Consider the following 12,076-nt stretch of genomic DNA (forward strand, 5'->3'; position numbering starts at 1 on the left):
AGGCAAAGCATTTACATTTTCTCTAAATTATTGTTGGCAAAGCTGGTGATGTAATTTTGTACTTTATAAGCAGTAGTAATGGAAACTTCACTTTGATATTAAATTAGAATATGAGATCCTAAGGACTGAATACTTTCTGCAGTAAATTCTACATAAATCCTTTTAATTTATTTTGCTTTATTAATGATATCTATCTACCTCTTCCTTCTAATAGTGTATATTATTGCATCATATGTCACGTGAACAGCCTTGTATATACATCTTCAGACAAAATCTAAAGAGTAGCTAAAGAATAAATTCCTTAAAAAACTTTCCTCTTATTTATATTTATTTTAAAATATTAAATTTATTTCTTAATGGTTCATACTTACACATGGTTCAAAAATCATAATTACACAAAACGTATTCATAAGAAGTCTTGTGCTTACCCCGATCCATTATCCTAAATCTTTCAGCCCTCTCGTAGGTAAAAACTTTTAAAAATTTTGGAAATAATTTCAGAATTATAAAAGAGTTGTAAAAATATTACATTGAATACCTACATCCCCTCACCCAGTTTCCCTTATGTTAATATCTAACATAATCATGGAACATTTACCAAAACTGAGAAATTATGTGACATGTCTCCTTTGTCTCCTACACTCTATGACACTTATTTTATTTTATTTTTATTTATTGAAGTATCGTTGATTTACAATGTGTTAATTTCTGCTGAACAGAAAAGTAATTCAGTTATACATATATGTATATACTTTTTCATATTCTTTTCCACTATGGTTTATCACAGGATATTAACTATAGTTCCCTGTGCTTATACAGTAGGACCTTGTTGTTTATCCATTCTATATATAATAGTTTGCATCTGCTAATCCCAAACTCCCAGTCCATCCCTCCCCCACCCCTCTTCCCCCTTGGCAACCACAAGTCTGTTCTCTATGTCTGTAAGTCTATTTCTGTTCCGTAGATAAGTCCGTTTGTGTCATGTTTTAGATTCCACATGTAAGTGATATCACATGGTTTTTTTCTTTCTCTTTCTGACTTTCTTCACTTAGTATGATAATCTCTAAGTCCATCCATGTTGCTGCAAATGGCATTATTTTGTTCTTTTTTGTGACTGAGTAGTGGTACATTGCATATATGTACATCTTTTTTATCCATTCGTCTGTCGGTGGACATTCAAGTTGTTTCCATGTCTTGGCTATTGTAAATAGCGCTGTTATGAACATTGGTGTGCATGTATCTTTTCGAATTGTAGTTTTGTCTGGATATATGCCCAGGAGTGGGATTGCTGGATCATATGGCAACTCTATTTTTAGTTTTTTGAGGAACCTCCATACTGTTTTCATAGTGGTTGCGTCAATTGACATTCCCACCAACAATGTAAGGGGGTTTCCTTTTCTCCACACCCTCTTATGACAGTTTAAAAAAGTCCTTTCCTGCTAACTCTAATATCTGGATTGTGTATGGATTTACTTCTGCTGTCTTGATTTTCTAGTTATTATTACTTGTCACATTTTTATTACCTCTGTGCATGTATCATTTTTAAATTGCAATCAGATATTGTATATAAATGGACTCTAGAGGCCCCAAATGATATGATTTTGTCCAGAGAGCATTCACCCTTTCCTATGTTAGGCAGAATGCATGTAGAACTGACTACATTGACCGGTCAGACATCAAGCTGTGTCCAGGCTGATTTGCAACTAGACTCAGCCCGTCTGTGATGTATCCTCTTCTCTGGGCTTTGCCATCCTGGCCTTTTGATTGAGAGCCTGGAAGGTCTCTGTCTCTCTGCATCTTCAGTCTATGTCTAATGTAGGCCTCCTTCTCCCTAGAGAGAGTTTTTCTTCTAAGCACTCCAAAACTGGGGGATTTCAATTTGCCTGTTAGAATTTTCCTACCCACTTCCTTGGTCTCCTGTTTTGCTGCAACACATAGCAAATGTCCTCAAAGAAAACTGGCCATGCATTTGGGGCACTTCTAGATTCAAAATTGTCACACTGGTCCTAATGACTATGAAAAGCTTTGCTTCTCTTTTCCCAGTAGAATCCCTCTGCCTGGACCAAGTTTAATCCACAACCTGTGTCCAGAACCAGCAAATGCCTTAAGGAAATAAAACAGGCAGCAATCATCAGCTCCTCAAGGAAATACATTTCCTTCTCTGGGATTTTAGTTTGTCTAATTCTTCTTGCTTCCCCAGTTTTTCAGCCTTTCTAGTTGTTTCTTTCAGAATGTTGACCTGTCACGGTCTACATTTTATTCAGAAGCAGAACCCATTTCTCAGAAGTTATGAACTTGGAACGGATTCAAATTAGTTTCTACAAGATGATTGAAGCTTTAAAATGTAATCCTCAAAAGGTATTAATGATTGTGTTTTCAACAATGTGGAGAAAGCCTGTCTACAGTGAAATAGATGAAAAAAGTCAACACACAGACAAGAACCAACAGAAAAAGGAGAGTCGTGATGGTGTCCAGAGTGAGGATGGTTCCTAAGGCTTGGCTGCATTCCTTCCTGGTCCAGGGTGGCTGGTGGCTCAATTCCTCTCTTGATTTTTTTGTTTTGTTTTGGTTTGGTTTTTTTGCGGTATGTGGGCCTCTCACTGTGTGGCCTCTCCCATTGTGGAGCACAGGCTCCGGATGCACAGGCCCAGCGGCCATGGCCCATGGGCCCAGCCGCTCCACGGCGTGTGGGATCCTCCTGGACTGGGGCACAAACCCTCGTCCCCTGCATCGGCAGGCAGACCCCCAACCACTGTGCCGCCAGGGGAGCCCTCCTCTCTTAATTTTGAGGGGTCCAGCTCTCCTTGAAGCAAATTCTCTTTTGTTTTTAGGTATGATCAAATTGGTTTTCCATCACTTGTAATAAATGTCTGAGTTAATACTATACTTCATGCTATTAAATGTGTTAAGGACTTTCCTAGTGGTCCAGCGGATAAGACTTTGCCTTCGAATGCCGGGGGAGTGGGTTTTGATCCGCTGGTTGGGGAGCTAAGATCCCACATGCCTTGGGGACAAAAAACCAAACATAAAACAGAAGCAATATTGTAACAAATTCAATAAAGACTTTAAAAAAACAAATGTGTTAATACAAATAATAATATTATTGTCATTATTTTAGGTTTTTATTTTTTAAAGTTTACCTGGATTCTCCCAACTATTTTGCAATAATGATAACAGCTGTGACATTGTAATGCATTCAATATGTTTACCTGACATAATTCCTCATCCGTTTCTAAGATGATGCTTCTAATCTTCGGGGCCTTGGAAATCACATAGCTAAACATGTTAGAAGTGTATGTAAAGCAAGAAGAAGTAAGATCTGATGTAGAAAACAAACTTATGGTTACCAGGGGGGAAGGTAGGGAGGGATAATTTGGGAGATTGGGATTGACATATACACACACTTCTATATATAAAATAGATAACTAATGAGGGCCTACTGTAGAGCACAGGGAACTCTACTCAATACTCTGTAATAACCTATATGGGAAGAGAATCTGGAAAAGAATGGATATATGTATAACTGATTCATTTTGCTGTACACATTGTACATTACTAACACAACATTGTAAATCAACTATATTCCAATAAAAATTTTAAAAATAAAAAAATTTTTAAAATACAAATAAGATCTGAGTGGGGCTGGGAGGAACTCTTTCATGCATAAAGGGCAAAAATTTTAGTACATAGGAATCTAGATTCATTTTGTTTATATTCCTGGTTTTGGCAAGTTCTTAGTAGATGAACTTGCCAAACTGCTGATATCTGGTTGATAAGATGTCCTTTAAAGAACTTTGATCTGAATAATTTTCTTTCAAGGAAAAGCCCTCTTTTTTTTTTTTTTTTTTTTTGGTTAAGTCACTGACTGACCCACTGGTGGGAAAAATGTTAATTACATTCAACAGACTTAGCAGTTCAATTTTTTTAGTTTTTTTTTTTTTAACTGATATTTACATTAACATAGGTAAAAATGGAGAACAGGGAGTGTCACTGTATTTAACGTATTTCTTCCAAACAAATTGTAAAAGCTTTAATTTATTGTTTTTTATTTAATGCATATGTGTGTCAGGCTTAGGGGGAAGTGATTAAGGATGAGAAGACAGGGAAGGATAATGAAGAGGAGAAAAATAAAAAGGTAGATGAGATAGAAAAGAAAAAAAAGTGAACCCTGAAGGTAACTGAATGGGACCAGGAAAGGAAGTTAAACTGTTTGGGCTGTGAACTTTAGAATATGTGGTATGTGGTATGTGATCACCTAACCGTGCTACTTAGGAAGTGATGATTAACTGGCTAAACATAATCATGGTGCACAATTCTCTACCTGATTTTTACCGTTACCACCGCCCACCCCCCAGAAAAAAATGTATAGGCACCTAACCAAAGACTACTCTGGAGATTTAAATAGCTATCAGCATTGATGCCACTTCACAAGTGAGATGAAATAAAGCCACAGGCAGGATGGTTAAAAGGGCTGCCAGTGCTGAGTTGCCTGGCTGACTGGGTGTAGACCATTGATAAAGAGGAGGACCTTGAAATTAGAGAGGCTAGTTCTATCATTCTCCAGCTGTTGGCAGACTTACTTAAATTCTCTAAGCTTCAGCTTCCTCATCCAGAAAATGAAGATGATCATGACAACTGCTAGTGCTGTTATAGGAATTAAGTGAGAGAATGTACGTGGAACATGCAGGTTTAGTTAGCACACAGCCCTCAATAAAAGACAGTGCTTATTACTCGTTATTTACAGATGAAGAAGCAGTAAAATAGCTTGGCTTGGTTTTTTGCAAAACTGGAAAGAATCACACAGTGATGCAATTTTTCCTAGTCTGAAAATAAGGCAAAACCCAATTTCTATTGCTTCTTTCCTTAAGCCAATGGACAGTTTCACTATTAAATTCTTGGATTTCATTCTTTAGGAAAGACTTCATCCTGCACAGAACTGCCTGCTGGTGGCAGCAAGCTGTTCTCAACTTTGGTGGATTTGCTGGCATTGTTTTCCTATTCAGTGATTTCTTATTATTGCCAAAACCTGCTCTTTGTCAAAAAAAAAAAAAATCAGTGCTCTTCTCCCCCACGCAACCTTGCTTATGTTACTATAAGCTTTAGGTTAGAAATTATCTTCTAAAACCTAGGTCTTCAGTGAGGTAATACGTGACTGAGATCTAAGTTGGGAGGTGACTCTTTTTCTAGTTGGAACTGGGCTAGCTTTGAACCAGCAGTAACCTACCTTTGCTACCTGTGTAGCAAAGTGGCTGTTACTACAGACACAGGCATTAGAACATGTCTAAGTTATACATACGTGCTCTAATTTTTGTCTGCATTCTTCTTTAAATGCAGATATAGCTTATACAATATTTGTATTCATACACAAACATGTAGCAGAGTTACTAATTCTCAGGCATTAATTTATGCCAGCCTGGCACTTAGAGAATAAAGCACCCATTTTTATTATTTGGGTTAAAGACCCCTTGAGGAGCACACAACACATAAGTACAGTGACACGGATACCAAGTCAAAAGCCCAGTGTTGGGTCAATAATATGGAGAGGGATCTGAGCCTTAGAAGGTCTGGTAAACCCCAGAGGTTGTCTGCAAAAATTGTATATATACATCTGTATGTATGTAAATGTTCATTTATCGGAACATCTCCATAGTTTCAAGCCAGACATAAGTAAGAGGTAACTTTCATTACTACCAGTATTCTTCTTAAGGAATCGTTACTGGAAGAAATATAAGAGAAACCTAGAAACAGGCTACCACCATGCATGAGGATGTACAGAGCTCATGGTCATCTCCTGCTGCCCATTTCCTGGGTGGAAGTTAAAAAAAAAAAAAAAAGGCAAGCAAACAAAAAAGAACATGGCCATAGATAGAGGGAGCAGAATCTGCAAGAAGTAGCTTGCCAGATCCTCACACTTTGTGGTTAGGGACTGCTTGTGGATTTTTCAACTGGTGGGGATGGAGCGTGGAAGTTGCACTTTGCTTTATCAAAAGAGCAAAGCGACGAGAGCGTGAGTGTTCCAGGTTTTTTTTTTTTTTTTTCTTTCTGCAAAGCAAAGATAAAATTCACAAGGAAGTTCTTTGCTCCTGTGCCCTGAAGTTAAAGTCTCTTTCTGGGAGATGCAGGAAAGAGTGTAGGGATGCTGCAAGCGCACAGACCAGAGGGCTGGCTGGCTTCCAGCCAAGCAAGAGCTGAGCTGCAGCACGTTCTACCGGGTGTCTGTTGGGGCTGCGTGGAGGTGGAAGGGGCTTGTCTTCACTGCGTCGGGTCTCGTTAGCGCTGCGCTGCAACCCCGGAGGACCGCGCCTCGTGTTTTGCGGCAGCAGCGGCGGCATTTCCTTCTAGCATAGGCTCGGTCTCTTGGAGGGGCGATTCTTCTGTGGTCCCTCTGCAGTTCACCTTCTCAGGCTTCGTGTCTAATCACAGGCGTCGCTGCAGTTGCAGTGTTATCCCCCATCCCCAGTTTCTGCTGAAAGGCCACCCCGCTTGCTTGGAGCTGATGAGGGGAGCACATTAATTCGCAGTTTCAGTGACCGGTAGTCAAGCAGAAGCTCAGCACCCCACCTCGGTTCCCTCTTTGCCCCTCCAGCTGAGTCTGTGTCGGCTGAATTTCCTGCAGACTTGAAGGGACGTTGCCCAGCGCGGCTGCGGACTGCAGAGCGGCCAAGGGACCCTCCTCCGCAGGGGCGACCCTGGCAGAGGCGACTTTAAAGATTTCCTGGTCTCTGGAGTGTTTCACAAACATGCACTCATGTGCAACTATCTATATTTTATATGTTTTTAAGTGCAAAAAAAAAGTGAGTGAAACAAGGGAGCCAAGTTAATGAAGGACGGTTCTCCACTAAATTCTGCCAAAATCCCATTCGTGTGATGGCCGGGTGTGTTCACGCAAATTCTTAACCAAAGGAGGAAAAATCAAACTCCTCCCAGTGGTGGCAGATTGCACTCAGGGTCCGGGACTCGCGAAGCAGCGAAGGCGTGGCTGGAGAAAGCCACAGGTTCCCCACTTCGCTAAAGCCAAGCCCGAGGAGGAGCAATTAAATTGCAAAATGAAAGGCTGCTTGCAGCCTCCAGCATTCCTCTTTGCCTTCCTCTTCCCCGCATCCCTTCAGCAGTTCTCTCTAACCTTGCCCCGCTCCCCTAGGTAGCAGGAAAACAGTTTCCTGCCCGTTCCCCTCACGCCGCCTGCCCCCAGCACCCACACACACTTTTGCTCCATTCTGACTAACGCCTCCACCTAGTGGTTTAGGCTCGCCTGCTTCGCTTTCCTTTGCTGCGGTTTCTAAGAGAGCTCTGCAGTTTGCAAAATAAGTTAACTCGCCAGCGGCCTGATGTAGGTGGGTGGGGTGGAAGGATGGGCAGGACCCCTTAAGATGCGGTGCAAATGACGCTTAAATTTACCGGAGCGGTGCTGGGCGCTAGGGAAGGCAGGAGAGGCCAGAGAAGGTGGTGCCTTTATACCCAGCTTGGCTGCTGCAGCCCAGACTGCAGCCAGAGGACGATTTTGGAGAACTTTCACCTAAAGAAGTACCCTCACTCTCGAGACATGATTGTGTTTTATTTTCTTCATAACACTTAACGCTATATGAAAGTATGCTAATTATTTACTTGTTCATGTTATTATTGCATGCCTGCCTCTTCTAGAATGTAAACTGCTTGAAAACTGGGTCTGGGTCTACCCCACTGGCCTTTACAACCCAGGTGCCTAGAAGAATTCCCAGCATAGAGCAAGCACTAGATTTTTTGCCCGTCTGGTTGGCTTAGAGACGCGGGAATCAAGGGAACTGGGGTTAGGGTTGTGTCACCTTGGATAAAAAGCTCTTCTTTCAAAGGATCTCAATGACTCTTCTAAACTGAACGGGCCAGATAATCTCCGGCCCCAAACTGAATAATTCTCTTTAAAATGTGCTTACATTTATCCTGATAAGTGCAATCATAAGGTCATTTTTATTGAATGTACTCTAGCTGCCAAACACGGAGCTAGACGCTTGGAACTCGCAGTTGGGATCACTTAGCTCTCACGGCTGAAAATACGGTGTCCTTTCCTGGTACTTTTCTTTAAATGTTCTCTGACTTGTACTTCTACTCTACATGTGTTTCTGTTAGGGATGGAGGAGGAACGGGTACAGAGCACCTGCTCCGGGGTCATTGGACCTAGGTACTGGTGTTGCTTGGAGCCGCGTATGGGTGATACCCCGATGTATTTGTTGAAGCCGAAGGAGGCGCACGGATGGTGCTGGTGGTCGTGGTCCCAGAGCCCGTTTGTTTCTTGAATTCTGATGACCTCCTTTCTAGACGGGCTGTAGGAGCGAGCGCGCTCACTGCAAACTGTTTTCCTGAGACACTGAACTGCTGAGAGGCTGAAGTGGGAGGGTGGAGCGGACGGTTTAATTTCACAGTGTGCTTGTGTTTGTGATACTTGTACAGTTTTGCAGTTGTTTTTTTTTTCCTCTCTCTCATCTTTCCTGTCGACTCACAGTTAAAGGGGAGGGATTAAATGGAAAGCACAGATTCCTAAAATCAGATATGAAAAATTAGTTTGTATTGTACCGAGAGTTTATGACTTGAATCCCGAAGTATAAAATGCAGTATTGGCCATTTCCTTCTAAGGCGATATTACTGGCGCCTCCTTCTAACTTGGGTGTGGCCCTCAGGGCTGGATAAAATTCCAGAGTGGCGAGGTCAGAGACTGCGGCTGGCTCCACCTAGCGCTGGCCGGGCCTACTGGGGTCGGGGGGTGGGGTGGGGTGGGGGGGAACGGTACTTAGGAGCCTAGTAAGGGACCTAATAAGGAGCCTAGTGAGGCTGTGCACGTGCCCGCGGCTGAGGGTGCGAGTGTAACTGGAGGGGCGTGCAGCAAGCTCGGAAGAAGATAGAAGCATGGACAGGACGCCCTCAACCCCATTCCGGCCAGAACCGTGGCTCCCGGGTGTTCGGATTGGGAGAGGGGCCAGGGGATGGGACCTGGAGAAGACGGCGATAGGACCCGGCGGGAGCTTCCTTGGCGGGGAAGAGAACCGGGAGGGAGGATAGGAGGGAGGGAGAGAGAAAAAGGGAAGGTGATGGAGAGCCGGCGTTGGCACTCGCCGCGCGGCAAGAGTTGCACGGCTCCGGCGGACCGGACCTGGACTCTATAAAAGGAGCCCGACCGCTCCGCCACTCACACGCTCCTCCCGGACCGGCGTATGCCGCGTCCCTGCAGCTCCCCCAGACACCTGCCCCTTCCCCGCCCGCCGCGCCAGGTCCCCCAGACCCGTGCGCCCAGCGGCATGGCTCCGAGCGGCGCCCTTGGGACCGAGGTGGCGGCGGCGGCGCGGCGCGATCAGCCGCAGCCGCAGCCCCCGAGTCCCACCTCTTGCGGCCCCTTCTCCGCGGGGCAGCTCGCCGGAGTGGCCAGCGCGTGAAAAGAAGGGCGGGCAGAGCTCCGGCGCGAGGCGCGGCGCAGCGCGGCTCCCACATTTCACCCCGCCCAGCTTTGGCGACCGCGGCCGCCGCAGGAAAACTGCCCCAGCCTGGGGAGGAGGGCGGGAATGCAAGATCAGGACCCCTCAATGGCCTGCAAGATTTGGTCTCGACAGCTAGGAAACTCGTGCGGGCCGAGTCTGCAGATCCCGGAGCGCCCGGTTTAGGAGACGCTTAGCCCCGCGCAGTTGGGGTAAGACCTCCCACCTGGCCGATGCTCCCTCCTCAAACAGAACCACAGCCTCCTCCTCCAGACGCCCCGGTGGGAGCCGGAGCGCAGCGGGGCTCTGTGGACCAGCCCTTAACAACCCGGGGCTAAGACGGGGCGTAGAGAGGAACAGCCAGAGACGCGGCGGCAGCGACGGGCGCCCCGAAGTGCAGGGGACGCGCCCGCCGGCCTCGTCTGCCTCGCCCTTGACCTCTAGGTTCACCTGGGAACCTGGGTGGAGGAGTAATTGAGGAACCCACGGATCCGACTAGCCACCAGGGGACAAGACTCTGGTCCCTTCAGCGGTCCTTTCCTCGTCCTCGTCCGCTCCATGCCCGAGAGCTGCGCTTGGAAAGACATGGAGGAAGCGGGCGCTCAGTGTGCCCCGCCGCTGTCCGTGAGCTCCCAGACGGGGCTTTCGCAAGCCAACGTCTCTGCTGCTCCCTCCCACAACTGCAGCTCCGAGAGCTACATTTACCAGGACTCCATAGCCCTGCCCTGGAAAGTAGTACTGGTCGTGCTGCTGGCGCTCTTCACCTTGGCCACCACGCTCTCCAATGCGTTTGTGATCGCCACTGTGTACCGGACGCGGAAGCTGCATACCCCCGCCAACTACCTGATCGCCTCCCTGGCGGTCACCGACCTGCTGGTATCCATCCTGGTCATGCCCGTCAGCACCATGTACACGGTCACGGGCCGCTGGACGCTGGGCCAGGTGGTGTGCGACTTCTGGCTGTCATCGGACATCACCTGTTGCACTGCTTCCATCTTGCACCTCTGTGTCATCGCCCTGGACCGCTACTGGGCAATCACGGACGCCGTGGAGTACTCGGCTAAAAGGACTCCCAAGAGGGCGGCGGTCATGATCGCGCTCGTGTGGGTCTTCTCCATCTCCATCTCGCTGCCGCCCTTCTTCTGGCGTCAGGCCAAAGCCGAGGAGGAGGTGTCGAACTGCGTGGTGAACACGGATCACATCCTCTACACTGTCTACTCCACGGTGGGCGCTTTCTACTTCCCCACCCTGCTGCTCATCGCCCTCTATGGCCGCATCTACGTGGAAGCCCGCTCCCGGATTTTGAAACAGACGCCCAACAGAACCGGCAAGCGTCTGACCCGAGCCCAGCTGGTTACTGACTCGCCCGGGTCCACGTCTTCCGTCACCTCCATTAATTCGCGGGCTGCAGACTTACCCAGCGAATCGGGGTCTCCTGTGTACGTGAACCAAGTCAAAGTGCGAGTCTCCGACGCCCTGCTGGAGAAGAAGAAACTCATGGCCGCTAGGGAGCGCAAAGCCACCAAGACCCTGGGAATCATTTTGGGAGCGTTCATTGTGTGTTGGCTGCCCTTCTTCATCATCTCCCTGGTGATGCCTATCTGCAAGGATGCCTGCTGGTTCCACCTGGCCATCTTTGATTTCTTCACGTGGTTGGGCTATGTCAACTCCCTCATCAACCCCATCATCTATACCATGTCCAACGAGGACTTCAAACAAGCGCTCCATAAACTGATACGCTTTAAGTGCACAAGTTGACTTGTTAATTGCAGTGGGGTCGCCTAAGCGGCCTTTGGGGGACCATGTTGTGTCTGGTTCCACAGGTAGGTCGACTCTTTGACTGTTACTGGGTCGGAGTGAGGCTCTCTCTTGTGAGCAAGGGCAATGGATCCTGAGAAGCCAGGACAGCCCTGCGAGAGCTCTAAAGGAGAACTGTTCAAACAGCTGAGAAGGGGGCTCACTTTCTCCCCTCAAACCCCAGTTTCAGCACCGACCCTGCCACAGCCCATCGCAAGGGGGGTTGCAACTTTCAGAAAATCGATGACGGAAAAGGGATCCCTGCCCTGCTTTGGTATCATGGATGATGCCCCCTAGAACCAGAAGTACTTGTAGTTCTTGTCTGGAGCCTGTCTGAGACATGATCTACATACAGCCTGGTAGTACTTGAACTAGACACTAATACCCTGTGTTTGGGGGAGAACTTTGTGTTACAGCGTCATTTAAGAACAGTTACTTTGGCATCCTTCAGTCTTCATTCAGTTTTTGTTCATTTAAACTTGATTGGAGAAACTTGTGGATTTGGTGCTTCAAACCCTATGTGTGGCTTGAAGAGTTAACAGCAAAATTCTGATGTTAAGATCTCTATTTTTATTATAATTGAAACTATATGGGGTGGGGGGTGGATGGGGGCATTAAGCTGAAAACCAATGCCTATGATTGTTTGTTGTCTGCAGATCTCTAATTTTGTAATTCCTGTGTGGTGATTGTCAAACCTCATTCCTTAACAACTCAAACAAAATGTTACGTGTGCTAGTGCCAAAGTCTGCAGATTGCTTTTTCCTCCTAATTCCATGTACCTGTCATTTTACACAGTTAAATCCCCAGAAATGGGGGATATGATGGGTGACTCAACCCAA

The 12,076-nt window shown here is 46.4% G+C and overlaps 1 protein-coding gene across 1 annotated transcript; it reads left to right on the forward strand.

Moving 5' to 3' along the window:
- The first annotated feature begins 10,025 nt into the window (after positions 1 to 10,025).
- Positions 10,026 to 11,198, forward strand: HTR1B (5-hydroxytryptamine receptor 1B). The gene has a single exon (XM_065888999.1). It carries the CDS (start codon positions 10,026 to 10,028, stop codon positions 11,196 to 11,198), a length of 1,173 nt encoding a protein of 390 aa, XP_065745071.1.
- The last annotated feature ends 878 nt before the right edge of the window (positions 11,199 to 12,076 follow it).

The sequence above is a fragment of the Phocoena phocoena genome, chromosome 12 (assembly GCF_963924675.1).
Source record: "Phocoena phocoena chromosome 12, mPhoPho1.1, whole genome shotgun sequence".
In the NCBI taxonomy this organism is placed as follows: domain Eukaryota; kingdom Metazoa; phylum Chordata; class Mammalia; order Artiodactyla; family Phocoenidae; genus Phocoena; species Phocoena phocoena.

Coding starts and splice junctions, on each gene's coding strand:
- HTR1B (XM_065888999.1), top strand. CDS start 10,026: ATGGAGGAAGCGGGCGCTCAGTGTGCCCCGCCGCTGTCCGTGAGCTCC.